The sequence below is a fragment of the Lampetra fluviatilis genome, chromosome 45 (genome assembly GCF_964198595.1).
Source record: "Lampetra fluviatilis chromosome 45, kcLamFluv1.1, whole genome shotgun sequence".
NCBI lineage: Eukaryota > Metazoa > Chordata > Hyperoartia > Petromyzontiformes > Petromyzontidae > Lampetra > Lampetra fluviatilis.
In genome coordinates, this window is record NC_136319.1 from 7,150,467 (window position 1) to 7,168,441 (window position 17,975).

The 17,975-nt window shown below is 47.4% G+C and overlaps 1 protein-coding gene across 1 annotated transcript in view; it reads right to left on the bottom strand.

Annotated features, from left to right (window-relative positions):
- The window catches only part of LOC144947501 (E3 ubiquitin-protein ligase TRIM11-like), a 32,826-nt gene extending 20,194 nt beyond the window's left edge, over positions 1–12,632 (bottom strand). Inside the window, exons 1-2 of the mRNA XM_078876724.1 lie at positions 12,069–12,632; positions 10,924–11,019 (exon numbers count right to left, since the gene is read on the bottom strand). Of these exons, the coding sequence (XP_078732850.1) occupies positions 10,924–11,019; positions 12,069–12,632 (660 nt within the window). The remainder of the gene's footprint in view (positions 1–10,923; positions 11,020–12,068) is intronic.
- Between the last annotated feature and the right edge of the window lie 5,343 nt (positions 12,633–17,975).

Below are 17,975 nucleotides of genomic sequence, written 5' to 3' on the forward strand. Positions count from 1 at the left end.
TTATTAAAACAATAAAAATACCATTTATCTCAGGAGTAACTGACAAATTAGCCCGTGTTTTGCAAAAGCAAAACATTACAGTAAGATTTGTTACAGTACACAAAATTCAACAACTAGTAACGTGCACTAAAGACGAATTACCTAAATTATCAACAGAAGGTATATATCGGATTAATTGTGTATGTGGCAGATGCTATATTGGACAGACAGGGCGTAACGTTAGTGTAAGACTAAATGAACACCAGAGAAATATTAAACTATCGCAAACACAACTGTCGGCAGTAGCAGAACATGCATGCCAACAGGGAAACTCAATTGATTTTGACAACGTTGAAGTGTTGTGTAAAATTAGCTACTACTGGCAAAGACTAATTAGAGAATCCATTGAAATTGAGAGAAACAGAAATAACTTTAATCGCTCAGACAGCTACAGGCTTAGTGCGGCCTGGAAGCGTATTATTAAATAAGATACATTTCAATTCCTTATGTAATGCGAGCGTAAACGGGCTCGCGGGATGTGACGTAACAGGTGGGAGGAGTTAGGGTCACGTGGGGAGAGAGAGAGCTTTTAAGGACAGGAACCGGAAGGGCTGGAGGAGAGTGTGAGAATAAAGACAGGAGGAGGCCACGCAGGGCAGGAGAAGGAAAGTGGCGTGATCCCAAGAGGGCAGTCTACGTTCCTGACGGGGGGGGCCCGCAGGAATTGACGGCCGCCTCTGCGCAGTGGCCTGCCCGCGGAGGGCCGGGGCTGTGATCTGCGCCGCCAACGCGGGAGCGTCGGGATGGAGGGAGTGCTGTGTGTCGCAACGACGTCGAGTGTTTTCGCTGCGGTCGCAAAGGCCACTTCGCCAGGGATTGTTGGGCCCGTATCCCGGGGCCGCCCCAGCAGGAGGCCTCGACCACAGACGTGCCGCGGAAGGACCCTCCAGGACAGGCAAGTCGGTGCGCACCAGACACCCAGCAAGGCTTGGCACCTCATTCATCACCTTTGCCGCGCGATCCGGGTGTCGTTAACAACGGGAAGCCGCCGAAAGGCCTATGTCGCTCGGTAACGCAGTGGCGTAAATTGGCACGGCGGGTTGTTGCGGCCGCTACTGGTTCGTCCACTGTGCAGGGTTCTATACAAGGGGTCGACGTGCGCATTTTAGTGGACTCCGGTGCGTCTGCGACGATTATATCGGATGTCATTTTCCATCTGTTGGGCATCCCGCCGGACGCAGTGCGCCCGGTTTACGATTCTTGTGTAGCAGCAAACCGGGAGAAGTATGGGCATTGTGGGCCAGGTGGACGCCAATATATCCATCGGGGGGGTGTCGGCCTCAGGAACTGTGTTGATTTCGAGGTCCCTTGCGGTTCCGTTTTTGTTGGGGACTGATTTTCTGGCCAAAATGCCCATTCTAATAAGTGTTAATCAAAATTGCATTGAACTACCGGGGGGTCGAAAAATTTCATTTTTGCCATCGCCCTAGGGGCGACCTGCTCCGGTCTGCCAGGTGCAGGCGCTGTCCGAGGTATCTGTTGACATTCCACCTGGTTCACAGATGCTTATCCCCTTGCGATATCGGAAACCGGTGCCTGGTTGGGAAGGAGCGCCTGGGGTTTTGTTATCACCGTCCGCAACCATTACGGGCGGGTCGGCGCTGGTCGGGGCGCAAACTATTATCCGGCCGGACCAGCAGCCGTTTTTGCAGGTGCTCAATGGGAGTATGGAGAATGTTTGCGTGCCGGCCAGAACGGTCGTGGCCCATGCCATGACAGCGTTCACGGCCCATGACAATTTGGGTCGCCGAATTGTGCGGTGAGAATTCATCCCTGACCGGGGAACAGCGATCCGCGCTTCGCGCGCTATTGTTGAGTTATTCCGATGTGTTTAGGTCCGACGATTTGGACTTGGGACGCACCTCCCTGTTTTCCCCTCATATTGACATGGGGGACGCTGCTACGATGCGGTTGAACTCGTGGAGCAGTGGATGACATGCTGGCTGCGGACATAATATCTCTGTCTAACAGCCCATGGGGCGCGCCTGTAGTCTTGGTCAAAAAGAAAGACGGTAACTTGCGATTTTGCGTCGATTTTCGCAAATTAAACAAAGTGTCCATGGCGGATGCGTACCCCCTGCCGCGTATGGATGATTCCCTCGATGCCTTGTCGGGGGCGAAGTCCTTTTCGACGCTGGATCTCTCTTCGGGATTCTGGCAGCTTCCCCTCGATGAGTCCTCGAGGGAAAAGACTGCTTTCCGTATGCCGCAGGGCCTATTTCAATTTAATTGTCTTCCGATGGGGTTGAATGCTGCCCCCGCCACATTTCAGAGGTTGATGGAGCTGGTATTAACGGGGTTGCAGTGGGAGACATGTCTGATATATTTAGACGACATCATCGTCTTTAGCCGCACATTTGACGAACACCTACAGAGACTGGAGGCGGTGTTCGCCAGGATGCGCTCCGCCAATCTGAAATTTAAACCTAAGAAATGTCACCTATTGCAACAATCCGTGCGCTATTTGGGACACATAGTCAGTGCCGACGGGGTTGCCACGGATCCGGAGAAGACGGCGTGCGTCCGCAACTGGCCAACCCCGGCCACGGTGGGGGATGTGCGTCGCTTCTTGGGGTTTGCCTCATATTACCGTAGGTTCGTTCCCAATTTTGCAACGATCGCTAGGCCTCTGCACCTCCTTACGGGTAAAGGACGGAAATTCGGTTGGGGACCACCAGAGGAGGCGGCGTTTAAGGGCCTGCGCGATCGTTTGGCGACGGCGCCAACATTGGACTATCCCGATTTCGATCACCCTTTCATTCTGGACACGGACGCGAGTGACACGGGCATTGGGGCCATTCTGTCGCAGTCCAAAGGCGGTGTGGAACGCGTGGTGGCGTACGGTAGCCGCGTCTTGTCCCCTGCAGAAACCCGCTACTGCGTCACGCGCCGTGAACTTTTGGCCATTGTCTATTTTCTCTGCCAATTTCGGCCGTATCTCTATGGACGTTCGTTTATTGTGCGCATGGATCATGCGGCTTTACAATACGCTCTGAAAGTAGACCAACCATCTGGCCAACTGGCACGATGGTTGGACACTCTGCAGGAGTTTTCCTTCCAAATTCAGCATCGGAAGGGGGCACGTCATGTGAATGCGGACGCGCTCTTCAGGTTACCGCAAGGATCCCCTTGCGCTTGCGCGTCAGGTACGCATAGGTGTACGCCGACTCAGCTGCCCCCTCGGCCTATTGCGTTAGCGGTCGAGGTGCCTGAGGCTCCAGTGTGCCCGGGACCGGGCACACTGGAGCCTTCCACGATCAGTGTGGATTCGTGAACAAATGCTTGACGACTCGTTGGGGACTCTGCGGAGTCGGGCTGCAAAGGGAGGGGGGGGACTGGTTTCCGGAGGGACGCCGGGGGCCGCTCTCCGCGACGGACTGCTGATGTGGAGGGAGGGGTTACATGATCGCTGGCGTCTTATTGTACCGTCGTCGTTACGGTACAAATTGATTAGGACTCTGCATTGCGACACGCTATTACACCTGGAGGTGCAGAAAACCTTGTTGACATTGCAGCGAGACTACTTCTGGCATGGCATGACGACGGATGTCGTCGGGCACGTTCGCGCGTGTCCCGAGTGTGCCCGGCGGAAGCCCCCTAAACACCCATATGTGCCGCCCTTAGCCATCCGCTAAGGGTAATAAATACTTGCTAGTTGGGGTGGAGTATCTCTCCCGCTGGCCGATGGCCTGGCCCCTGCCCAACCAGTCGGCGGCGTCCATTACGGACGCCTTTCTAATTGGGTATGTCATGGACAAAGGGGCGCCGGAGAGGCGGCTCACGGATCAGGGTCGGAAATTTTCATCTAAATTGTTGGGGGAGGTGTGCGCTGCTCTGGGGACCAGAAAGATCCGGACATCCCCCTACCACCCGCAGATGGATGGCATGGTGGAACGACTAAATCGGACGCTGTCAGCCATGTTGTGTCACACGGTTAATGAGAAGCAAGCTGACTGGGATTTGCACATCCCTGGGGTACTCTCGGCATACCGAATGACGCCTCACGCGTCCACAGGATATTCTCCGTTTTTTCTCATGTACGGTCACGACAACGTGCCGCCAATGGATGTGCAGTTGGGAACGGGAGTGAGAGGGCCTACTAAGCCTCTCCCCGATTACATTCAGGACGCCGTTCGCCGCGTCGCTAAGGCGCGGGAGGGGGCCCAATTGGCTACTGCCAAAACCCAGGCCCGAAACGTACGTTGCGCTCGACACTCGAAGGGGAAGTGCCCCTGGAAGGTGGGGGACATGGCTTGGCTGCATTGCCCGCAGGTGCGAGCAGGCACCTCCCCTAAATTGCATAAACCATGGCAGGGGCCTGTTAGGCTCATTGAGGTTCCTAACCCGCAATCCGCGCGCGTTCGGTTCGGATCTCGGCGCTGGTACGTCCATACATCTTGGTTGAAACCATACGTGGCCCCTCGGACGGATGCGTCATCTCCTGATGTTGCCTTGCCGGTGTCTGTTGCTGCTGACGCACCCTTGCCTGTGCCTGTTGACCCTGCAAGAGCGCCTGTCGTGCCTTCTACAGACGAACCGGCCGTGACACTGTAGGAGGCAGCGGACTCTGCTCTGGGTGGGCCTACCACGGCTGCGGGGACACCTGACCCTGCCGCCCCTCCAACCCCACCACAGACACGGTTGCGGGACGCCCCGGACTCGGGTTCTTCGGGGGAACGGGACCTTGGCGTTGACGGGCCTCCAATAGCGACAGGGAGTTTTGACCCTGTCGCTCCTAAAACCCCGTCGCGTTCTCGGTCTGCAGGGGGGCCGCCGCTCATCCGGGATGGGCCGGCGACCCGGACGCGTTCGAAATCTCTTTCTTTTCGTTGATTGTTGTTCTTGTTCTTGTTGTTATTGTTATTATCGTTGTATTCTCCGTTGTCCGGTCAAGGCTGATGGTTGGTGGTCGCTCGCATTACTTGTTCTGTTTCAGCCGAGGACGGCTGGAATTTTCTCTACGGGGGAGGGTGGTGTAATGCGAGCGTAAACGGGCTCGCGGGATGTGACGTAACAGGTGGGAGGAGTTAGGGTCACGTGGGGAGAGAGAGAGCTTTTAAGGACAGGAACCGGAAGGGCTGGAGGAGAGTGTGAGAATAAAGACAGGAGGAGGCCACGCAGGGCAGGAGAAGGAAAGTGGCGTGATCGCCACAGGGTTGGGACTCGGCACCGTTGGCCAGCGGTGTCCGGGCACGGAGGCAACGGAGAGCCAGCAGCGGGGCTGCATAGTGAGCAGCCGTGGGGCTGCAGGTCGGAGGCAGAGAGGCTGAGTAACGAGCCAGCAGCGGGGCTGCATAGTGAGCCAGCAACAAGTCTGCAGGAGCGACGGCAGCAGTGGGGCTGCCGAGTGGGAGACGGAGGAGACTCTGAGCGAGACGCCATGCGGGCAAGAGTCCTTTATTACACTTATAAGGGAAACAAACATTGATTACTAATGTAGCATAATCACAATAAAACACATTCCAAATGATTACTAATCTACAACTCGCATCGCAACAATAGCCTGCTTACTAATCTATATATATAAAATCGCGAATCTGTTCGTCTGTCTGTGTGTGTGTGTGTGTGTCGCCGGACCATACGCACTTTCATTGGACGCCGGTTGCCCCTGGCAACGGCTAGCGACGCCTTCGCCGCATTCATTGGACGGCGGTTGCCCTTGGCAACGGCTAGCGACGCCTTCGCCGTGGGCTGCAGTTTCATTGGACGGCGGTTGCCCCTGGCAACGGGTAGCGACGGCCCGCGGGGTGGACGCCATTTTTAATTCCCGTTAAAAATAGGCGCACGCATTAACACGCGACTCTGAGGTAAATTCATCTAAGTTTCACGTCCTCTTCACTCCCCCCCCACCACAATGTGTGCTATTACTATTATAGGGTCGGTCGATTATTAAATTATAGCGATTACACAGTATTATTGTAGCGCGGGGGGGACCGGCACCCGTACCCAGCGTCAGCCGGGTGGGAAAATCAGGCGAGGCAGGAGGCTCTGCACGGTGCTAGGCCTCGACACCCACCACGCAACTCTGAGGTAAATTCATAAAAGTTTCACGTCCTCTACAGAGTGGTGAGGGAGGGAGAGTGGCGAGGGAGGGAGAGTGGCGAGGGAGGGAGGAGCCTCAAAACGAGTAACTGGTGTGGCGTATAAACATCGCCACTGGGGAGACAAAGGCGGCCGGGCATGGTGGATCCAAGTCCCGGGCAAAGCCGGGTCATGTCTATGTGTGTATGTGTTTATGTGTATGTCTGTGTGTCTGTATGTATGTGTGTATGTATGTGTGTGTATGTGTTTGTGTGTATGTATGTGTGTGTATGTATGTGGGTTTTTTGGTATGTGTTTATGTGTATGTCTGTGTGTCTGTATGTATGTGTGTATGTGTGTGTATGTGTTTGTGTGTATGTATGTGTGTCTTTGTGTGTATGTGTATGTCTCTGTGTATGTATGTGTGTGTATGTGTGTGTATGTGTTTGTGTGTATGTGTGTGTATGTATGTGTGTGTATGTGTTTGTATGTGTTTGTGTGTTTACGCTCGCATTACACAAATGTGTTGCAGGTCTAAGGCGGTCCTCGCGCAGCATTGCCGCTTCATTATTTCAGTCGTTTACTGCCGTACGCACCCTCAAAGTCGTGTGTGTCTGCAGCAAGCGCGTGTATGTGTACCTATGGACGCGCGCGCGTGTGTTGTGTAGGGGGAACGGTAGTGTAGTGCTTAGCGTGCTATCTGTGTCTGTGTGTGTGTGTGTCTGTGTGTGTGTGTCTGTGTGTCTGTCTGTGTGTCTGTTTGTGTGTGTGTCTGTCTGTGTCTGTCTGTGTGTCTGCGTGTGTCTATGTGTGTGTCTGTGTGTGTGTCTGTGCGTGTGTGGTGTGTGAGGAGCGGTGGGTGTAGTGGTTAACGCTACGCTGCGCTACCAACCCGGCGAACCGAGTTCGATTCCCGCTCACGGCCACCACCGGTGACGATTATTTGAACCTCCCCTAGGTCGACTGAGCCTCAAACGAGTAACTGCTGTGGCGTATTAACATCGCCACTGGGGAGACAAAGGCGGCCGGGCGTGGTGGATCCAAGTCCCGGGCGAGGCCGGGTCATGTGTATGTGTGTATGTGTTTATGTGTATGTCTGTGTGTCTGTATGTATGTGTGTGTATGTGTTTGTGTGTATGTATGTGTGTGTGTATGTATGTGGGTTTTTTTGTATGTGTTTATGTGTATGTCTGCGTGTCTGTATGTATGTGTGTATGTACGTCTGTCGATGTGTTTGTGTGTATGTATGTGTGTGTCTATGTATGTGTGTATGTGTTTCTGTGTATGTATGTGTGTGTATGTATGTGTGTTATGTCTCTGTCTGTGTGTCTCCATGGTATGTGTGTGTGTATTGTGTATGTGTTTGTGTGTATGTATGTGTGTGTTTGTGTGTATGTGTATTTCTGTGTGTATGTATGTGTGTGTATGTGTGTGTATGTGTTTGTGTGTATGTGTGTGTATGTATGTGTTTGTATGTGTTTGTGTGTTTACGCTCGCATTACACAAATGTGTTGCAGTCCTAAGGCGTCCCTCGCGCAGCATTGCCGCTTTATTGTTTCAGTCGTTTACTGCCGTACGCACCCTGACAGTCGTGTGTGTCTGCAGCAAGCGCCTGTATGTGTACCTATGGACGCGCGCGCATGTGTTGTGTAGGGGGAACGGTAGTGTAGTGCTTAGCGTGCTGTCTGTGTCTGTGTGTGTGCGTCTGTGTGTGTGTGTCTGTGTGTGTCTCTGTGTGTGTGCGTGTGTGGTGTGTGGGGAGCGGTAGTGTAGTGGTTAGCGTGCTGTCTGTGTGTCTGTGGGTGTGTGTCTATCTGTGTGTGTCTGCGTGTGTCTGTGTGTGTGTCTGTGTGTGTGTCTGTGCGTGTGTGGTGTGTGAGGAGCGGTGGGTGTAGTGGTTAACGCTACGCTGCGCTACAAACCCGGTGAACCGAGTTCGATTCCCGCTCACGGCCACCACACGTGACGATTATTTCAACCTCCCCTAGGTCGACTCAGCCTCAAACGAGTAACTGGTGTGGCATATTAACATCGCCACTGGGGAGACAAAGGCGGCCGGGCGTGAGTGGTGAGGGAGGGAGAGTGGTGAGGGAGGGAGAGCGGTGAGGGAGGGAGAGCGGTGAGGGAGGGAGAGCGGTGAGGGAGGGAGAGCGGTGAGGGAGGGAGAGCGGTGAGGGATGGAGAGCGGTGAGGGAGGGAGAGCGGTGAGGGAGGGAGAGCTGTGAGGGAGGGAGAGCGGTGAGGGAGGGAGAGCGGTGAGGGAGGGAGAACGATGAGGGAGGGAGAGCGGTGAGGGAGGGACTCAGCCTCAAAACGAGTCACTGCTGTGGCGTATGAACATCGCCACTGGGGAGACAAAGGCGGCCTAGCGTCATGGATCCAAGACCCGGGCGAAGCCGGGTAGTAAAGCTAGTCTAGTATATAATTACAATAACCGCCCCCCTCAAATCTTTGCACCTGTTCTAGATTTGAAGCTTTCGTGACTGCAATGATTCATATTCTTAGGTTTTTTCGGTAAAGTCACGTAGGTAAAACATTAAAATTAATGAAAGTAAAATAAAACAAAATAAAAATAAAAATCACGACGTTTCGGAGGCAACACAAGTTTCCGTCATCAGGTGGGACCGTCACAGCCGAATTAGCTGCATCAATCTTGATGCAGCTAATCTTGATGCAGCTAATTCGGCTGTGACGGTCCCACCTGATGACGGAGACTTGTGTTGCCTCCGAAACGTCGTAATTTTTATTTTTATTTTGTTTTATTTTACTTTCATTAATTTTAATGTTTTACCTACGTGACTTTACCGAAAAAACCTAAGAATATGAATCTTTGCACCTGATGAATTAATGAGTTAATGATGACGTCACCCTGCTGCTGCCCTATATAAGAACGGGCGACACAGCAGAAACTCACCATTCTGGCGAATTGCCCAATGATGCTGGTTGCAATTACCAGCGAAACGTCGTACTCAAATTGTAAATGTTGTGGTTTCACGCTTCAACACACCGGTGGGCTAAAGCAGTGAACTATTTGTCTTTTGTCAACGTGACACTTTTTTTACTGATTGGCCGTGTCGGGTGGTGGAGGGTTACGACACATTTATAAATAACGCGATCTAAACCCAAAAACGTTGATTATGAACCATATGATACATTTGACTGAGCATTCTCAAACAGTAAGGTCCATGTCCAGGAGTTGCCTTCATTTCAGCTCCCATCGATACAAAAGCTCAAGCAGAATTGCAGTCTCTGATATGACCTCAGTAATGTTGTGCTTCTGGTGTTACTTCTGTCAATAACTTTTTTTAATAGTTCATGTGCTTCTGTTAAAGGTGCCAGACAAAAAAACTTTCCCATCACGACAGCACTTTGTCTATTTCTTTAATGCATTTAGTTCAACGGTCCAATATATTGCTTTACATTATGTTCATTCAATTGTTGTATTAACAATATTATGTTCCTCGACTTCTACACATATTTCTTGGTTGTTGTCATTGGGCACTTCACTATTTAATCTTCTCCTTTTGGCTTCTTTTCTCTCTCTATTTGAGTTTAATCGCCGGTTTTGTCTTCTTCCGTTGTTTCGTTTGCTCTTTTTTTGTGCATGTAGATTTCAATCAGTGTTTAATCATAGGTTTCTTTCTTCTGATGTCTCATCTTCTCTCCACTGTCTGTAATATTGTCGCCTACGTCGATCCATCACTATCACGTTATGAGGACCCGACCATCTCATCTATCTATATTTAAAAAAGCATCGTTGTCGGAGCCATCTATCTATGTGTATTAAATATAATAATTACGTTTAACTATTCAAAAATATACATCATGGATATTGCCTTCCTGGTATTTTGATGAGATATGTAACAGTTGTAAAATTAAACCTTTTATAAAAATAAAATCTGAAATTATTCAAACCGTTAAGATTTTACACTGAAGATGGCGACACGAATATTTCTTAAATGTCACTATTCACTAAATACATCGTGGATATTCCCTCCATAGTCTTCAGAGCTGAAATACCATCTTAGGAGCCAAAGCAGACGATCCAGGAACCGGTCTTTGGAAGCCAGCTGAGATTTTGCAGTCATCCTTAGCCGTTTATATATAGATAGGTATGTTTTGATTTTCTATTTTTAAAAAAAATGTTCTCCAGGCCCATGAGCACTATAATGAATGAGTGTTCTATGGCGTCGTGCTAAGTTAGGTCTGCCTGTTTTCATTCAGTACAAGAAAACTCTTGAGCGGTTTTGACATGCAGAGTCAGGCTTGCTTGAATCAATGCAGGTGAGCTGCCAAATGTTATAGATAAGGACCCTCTCTCTATGATATGGATCCAAGTTGAATGCAAATTATTGATACATAAACCAGTCTATTGTTGTCTCTACTGAATCAATGCTGACAAAATTATGCACTCCCAGAAGACTGCGGAATAAATACTTTTGTAAAGATGCATGCCCACTTAGTGGGGCTGAAGGAATGTGTACTTTTTTATCATCATTTTATCATCATTTTTTTTTTATCACGAGGTACGAACGTTTTTTTTTTCTATAAACGTTGCATTGTTTACAGTTCAAGCAAACATTTCCATAATAATCCAATATCCTGCACAGTTATTACACATTGACTCAAGACTAACCGTTCACTTGAATCTACGGAGTGAGCCTCACAGTGATGTCAACTCCACAGACACTCAAGTTTCAAGTTCATTTATTAGGTATAGCTGTGTGAGCCATTCGGCTCTTGAATCGGGTGCAACCGCAACAAACAAACAACAAAAACATGAACAAAAAACATCTTAACGTGAATATAGGGAGACTCCACGCAGGGTAGAAGTCACGGGGTCACAGAGTCCACACGCGTTACCTGCACGTCCTTGCGAGCGGCCTCCATCCATTCCACGCACTTCTCTGCTTTCAGCCTCTTCTCCTTCACCGCTCGCATCTCCTCTTCGACTCCACTCTGTAAGAGACGAAGTCACCAGATGAGACTCCACTCCCTGAGCGTCCCCTCTCAGCTCCACTACACACGGAGCACTCCACAGTGATGGCTCTATAATTTCCACCAGAAGAGTGGTGAGGAAGTCAGCCTGGACTGACTCAAAAAGGCTAACTGACAAGGGACCGTGGACAGAGAATCAACCCACGGTGATGTTCGTTGTATGAGATGTTTTTTTATTATTCCCAGGTGACAATTTTTATAAGTTCATGTAGAGGTATCAGAATCAGTATATGTATTTATATTGGAGGAATCAGATGAGCTATAAAGCTATTTTTCACAGATGTCCAGTACGGGTGGGTAAGAACGTTATAACAACAAACTATGCAAAAACAAGATAGTAGTTCAAAGTACAAGAAAGGTAAACAAATCACCCAATAACATACACATACAACTAAGCCATCCCCATCCTACTAGGCAAATCCCACCGAGGTATTAATTTATTTTTTCAGAAGCGACCTGGCCACAAATTATAACTCAACACAGTGGCTTATCATGTGGAAATGTATAACAGCCAAATAATCTCAATACTCTGATAATTTATGCATTGTCTTTGAAACCAATCAGTTTCAAAGACAATGCATAAATTATCAGAGTATTGTTTTTTGTTTGCATTTGACTGCAAGTATTGTGGTTAATGTAAGCATGATTCTTTGCAAAAGGTGTCAGTTTTGTTGCCAGAAAAAAGGGTAAAAACCCTATTAGTAGGCATGGAGATTATTTGGCTGTTATACATTTCCACATGATAAGCCACTTTGTTGAGAAACCAATCAGTTTCAAAGACAATGCATACATTATTAGAGTATTGTTTTTTATTTTCATTTGACTGCAAGTATTGTGGTTAATGTAAGCATGATTCCTTGAAAAAGGTGTCAGTTTTGTTGCCAGAAAAAAGGGGAAAACCCTATTCGTATATTTTGTTACTGGCAAAGGAGGTCCCATGATGTAAATCTCAATGCATGTTTTTTTTTTCTGCACCTCAGTGGTTCTCACTGTCGGCATGCGGGCCTCACCTTCCGTGTCTGATGCTCGTCCTCCAGCGTGTCGACATCATGCCCTCTGTGTTCTCCAGCGATTGTACAGTCCCTGCACACGAGGCTCATGTCCTGCCTGCAGAAGAACTTGAGCGCCTCGTTGTGCCTCTTGCACTTGCGTGCTTCGGGGTTTACATCTGTTGACAACAGGACGTGGTCCTTCAACTTCGCTCTCTCCAGGTGAGGCGCGAGGTGCTTCAAGCAGAAGGACATCTCACACTTGAGGCAGGTCTTCACTGCAGGCGTCTTGCCTTCTGGGCAGTTGTCACAGAAAACAACACCAGCAGCAGCCATGGTCTCAGTCACTCGCAGCTGCTCTATGAGGTTGGCAAGTGTCACGTTCCTGGTCAGCTGGGGCCGTCCAGGGAAGGTCTTGCGGCACTGCGGGCAGCAGTAGGAGTCTGTCTCCTTCCAGGCGTCCTCCAGACACTGGAGGCAGAACGAGTGGCCGCAGCTGAGCGTGGAGGGGCAGTCAAACGTGCCCAGGCAGATGGAGCAGGTCAACTCGCGGTCCACGTTCTCAGCGGGAGCTGCGCTCGCCATGACCCAAGAATGCACCCAAAATAGTTCCTCACTGTGCCTCAGAGAATCGATTTCAACAAAAATACTTTATGTTTATAATATCGTGAGATGTTGATTAACATTGACGAGGTGTGTTCTGTTCAGGAGACGCTGTGTGAGCAGCTCACACAGCGGAGACGAACAAGGAAATGAACTTGACTTCACCTGCAGTTAAGTTATAAATACCTCGAGACACGCCCTGGAATGTTCCACGCGGCGGCCACACTCACCTGTGTGAGCTAAAACTGCTTTTTGTGTTTAGTTTGTTGTCCTTCCCCTGCACTTCCGATTAGCACGGTTGGCTCCGTATGGTGTGGAAGAAGTTCAACATGCATACATAGCTTTGACTGGTCTCAAGTGATCTACACTATGGGGACCTCATTTGCCAGTAAAAATATGATAATTGGTTCTTTACCCTTCTATCTGGCAACAAAACTGACACCTTTTTACAAGGAGTCATGTTTGCATAGACCGCAATACCTGCAGTCATAAATACAAACAAAAGACATAACTCTGATAATGTGCACTGTCCTTGAAGTTGATTGGTCCACACCCGAGACAGCTTTCCTTAGAGCCTAGTCTCACATGGGTTGGACCAGAAGACGCCAAAAGGCGCACTGGTCTCAAGTGATATAATTTTTGTACAAACAAAACCCAGCAGCAGCCAGGGACACAGCGATAATGGTTCGTCCCACAGGTCTCATTCTCTCCTTCTGAAATCTGTGAAACGGGTTTATTCCTGGGGGAGATGTTCTCCCTTGTGGATGGCAGCTGGTTAGTAGTGTGTGTGGATGGTGAGTAGTTTGTGGATGGTAATTGGTGAGTAGTGTGTGTGGATGGTGAGTAGTGTGTAAATGATGAGTGGTGAATATTTTTTGTATCAAGGCTCACAGACAAGAAACAAGGATTTTTAATTACGTTACACGGGGTTACAAACCTCACGAGGCACCCCATGGAATGTGCTCAGATGTTTAAGGAATGTAAAAACAAGCCCCGCATCACACATACCTGTCTAGATGTACCTGTAGATTCGCGCCGTGGGCTTTAACCAGTGCCAACAATGGACTTTGTAAGAACATGATCAACATCGTAAAAATAACACATCCTGAGATGCGGGCTTTTAATTCCAAGCAGTCGCCTGTGATTAAACGCGGTTCTCCGGTGAAACGAGTTGATGGCTTAAGCCCCATTATTAATGCCAGGCATGAACACAAACGCATACAGAGTTTGGTTATGCGATTCATTTGTCCATAGTCCAGTTCTGAGCATTGTAAAGTAGTGGTTTGACCGTCGTGCGTCCAACATAGGGTCAGGCTGTGTGCATTGCTACAGTGGAACCGCACCTTGTACAGACATTCTGATGTGAAGGTGAACTTGTTTTTTTCCCCAACTGTGTCTTTTATCCATTTTTTCTTCCAAGGCCTGTTTGTTAAAGCTTCACAGTCTGTAATTGTGTTAAACCTTTACCAACTAATATTATTACTGGCTTCATGCATCCTCTGTTCATCTGTCAATAATTTTTTAGGTTTTTTATTCTTACGACAGTTTTATTCTGAGTGGATGATGGTTATAAAAAAAATCGAGGATTTAAATCTTCATAACCTAAACAATATATATTCATCATCCATTGTTAATGTTAAGATTTTACATCCTAGAATCGTCGAGTTTGGACGATTCTATAAAACCTACTTTTATTTTACCAGGTAAGGCCCACTGAGGTATAAAGCTCTTTTCAGAAGCGACCTGGCCACAATTGTTAGCTCACAGACGTGGCTAGTTATGTGGACATTTATAGCAGCCAAACACTCTAAATGCACTTTTCTAAGTGTGAAGAGAATCATCGGAGGATTGGGAGAAAAATGTACGCGACCACAGGCAGAGAGAATGCAAACTGCAAGTTCACGTACAGGCGTCAGGGCCGGGATCGATCCCACGACCTCCTGTGCACTGGGCGAGGTAGTTAACATCTTCCAGCCACCGCAGCGAGATGTAAAAAAATATCACAGCAGAACAACGAACAAGGAAACGAGCTGACTTCACCTGCAGCTAAATTATAAACACCACAAGACGCGCCCTGGAATGTTGCACGCGTCAGCCCGTACTCACCTGTGTAGACGTGGTGTCACATTCACACACACAGTGTCAAGGTTAAAGAGTCGCAACTTTATATATTGAACAAAAACCCCACGGTAACCATGAAAACAGTGATGGTTTGTCTTAGAGACTGGTTATACCCGCTTGGGTGAGGCTGTGTTTTTCCACTGTAAACCGTACCGTGTAAATTCTTATTGAAGTTTAAAAATTATAAGTCTCTATTGCGATATTATCCATAAAACGTGTTTTTCGGTTAGATCGCTTAAATATAAAAGTGTCGTAAAACTCGTCACCACCCGACACAATGAATGAGTAAGGTTTGTCACGTAAACAAAATAAGTAATATTTAAAAATATGTTTTTTAAACACGCTTTAATGAAATGTGCCATACTCGGAATGGCAGAACTCGACGACTCCAGGTCGTGGCCCTGAAGCTTGCCAAAACGTAAGGGACCGTGGTGATTTACAGCCAACGTTAGTTGAGCGTGGACAATTAGACCCAAGCCGAAACATAACATATAAAAAAGAATGTTTTTTTTATATAGAGTATAGTATTGTCATCAGTATGTCATAAGTATACCAAGTTTGCAGTCTATACCGCATTGGGTTGAAATTGAGTTACAAGATTTGAGGATACGACAACAGAGTGAGTTAAATAAAAGCGTGTAATAATAATAAACACATTCCTGCGGAGGGAGCTGGTAGGAACGTTGGGTTGCTCGGTCAATGGCTTGGGTTAATGGCGGCGTGGTGTATTCCGCAAATATGCCCGACTGTGAGGGTGGGCACAAGTCGGCGTGAGTAGGTTAAACGTTGCGTTTTATAAGGGCACCATGGGGTGACCAGCCCCTCCCCACCCAGCCCCACCCTTCCCACCCCCCACTCAGCCCCACCTTACCCACCCAGCCCCTCCCCACCCAGCTCCTCCCCTACCCTCCCCACCCAGCCCCTACCCTCTCCACCTAGCCCCTCCCTGCACGACGGACGGACACAATAATCATTATTTTGTTCTTTCGGTTAAGTCACGTCTAAAGATAAAATAATAAATTAAATAATACATATTACGCGTTTCGATTGCAACACAAGCAATCATCATCAGGCATAAAATAAATAAACAACACAAATCTAACTAGAAAAGACTATAGACAGACATAACAAGCAGACAGACATCACAAGGACACACAGAGAGAGACCACACATCGGCACAAAAAGAGAGATCGTTTCTGTGACGAGGCCCTTAAATATAGAGAGGGGGGCGGAGTCGGAGAGAGGGAGGGGGCAGGGAGAAAATTGGCATATCAATGAGTGGACAGCCAAGGGGTGCTGCAAGCGCGATGACACGGCAAGCACGCTTGAAAATCAGGAGGACACACTAAAAATTAAAAACTTAGAAAAATATCGAAATGTAATGTAATACAACACAGAGGGTCGGTCAAGACACAATTAACACATAGCCTGGTTGATTACGTATTTCAAAAATTGCTAAGTTAGAATTTAAGTGTGAAAATTCCAAAGAGAGGACAACGGGCAGAGAGAACAGACAGCGGTGAGCAAAATGACGACGAGGTACGGTACGCAAGCTTGAAAATTAGAAAGACACACTAAAATTACATAACCTAGTAAAATATCGAAATGTAATGTAATGCAACACAGAGAGTCGGTCAACACACAATTAACGCATAGCCCGGTTGATTACGTATTTCAAAGATTGCTAAGTTAGAATTTAAGTGTTAAAATTCTAAAGAGAGGACACAGGGAGAGAGAACAAGTAGCCAGAGAGAGAGAAAAAAGAGATAAGCTTAAAACTTCCCCGTAGAAGTGGTTAAATCTTAATTTTAGAACTTTCGTGACTGCAGGAATTATTATTTGGTTCTTGTGTGTTGATCGACTCTCTGTGTTGCATTACATTACATTTCGATATTTTACTAGGTTATGTAATTTTAGTGTGTCTTTCTAATTTTCAAGCTTGCGTACCGTACCTCGTCGTCATCTTGCTCACCGCTGTCTGTTCTCTCTGCCCGTTGTCCTCTCTTTGGAATTTTCACACTTAAATTCTAACTTAGCAATCTTTGAAATACGTAATCAACCAGGCTATGTGTTAATTGTGTGTTGACCGACCCTCTGTGTTGTATTGCATTACATTTCGATATTTTACTAAGTTTTTAATTTTTAGTGTGTCCTCCTGATTTTCAAGCGTGCTTGCCATGTCATCGCGCTTGCAACACCCCTTGGCCGTCCACTCATTGATATGCCAATTTTCTCCCTGCCCCCTCCCTCTCTCCGACTCCGCCCCCCTCTATATTTAAGGGCCTCGTCACAGAAACGACCTCTCTTTTTGTGCCGATGTGTGGTCTCTCTCTGTGTCCTTGTGATGTCTGTCTGCTTGTTATGTCTGTCTATAGTCTTTTCTAGTTAGATTTGTGTTGTTTATTTATGTTATGCCTGATGATGATTGCTTGTGTTGCAATCGAAACGTCGTAATATGCTATTATTTAATTTATTATTTTTTCTTTAGACGTGACTTAACCGAAAGAACCAAATAATAATTCCTGCGGTCACGAAAGTTCTAAAATTAAGATTTGGACACAATAATCCCCTGTGGGCTGGTGTAACCAGGAGGTTCCTACCAGTAAAAACATTCCCCCGAGGGTGAAGCTGTGCGTTTTGCCCAGCAAACCACACAGCTGTCAGTTCGTATTCAAAGTTTAACAAAAAAAAAGATCCCCCTAAACCAGGGGGTTCAGAAACCAAAACAACAAGGAGAGAGATTCTTTCTTATTTTTTACAATTCGGTAAGTAAAACAGAATCCAACCAACTCATTATTTCAAGAGCCACAATGCAACGTGGTGTGAGTATGAAAGACGGTGGTGGTGGTTCTTAATTGGAAATGGATAATAAAATGATTTAGCTATTTTGTATATATTATTAACTTAATTATAATTAAATAACTGAAATACCGACACCTAGATAATAATTAAATAATAAATTGTTGCTCATGCTATAATACTATGACGCTAATGCAATAATAGTATTTTTATAATTAAATAATCAATTTCTACTGATTACATAATCATTCAGTAATGGTAATATAATCATTAACATTTACAAAGCGCCATTAAACAATCGCTCTCGGGGTGCTATGCATGGTAAGTCAGAAAATAGTGAACATCACCCAAGGAAAGAAGTGAGAAGGAGATTTGAACATCACTAAAGGGAGAAAGCCATTTTAA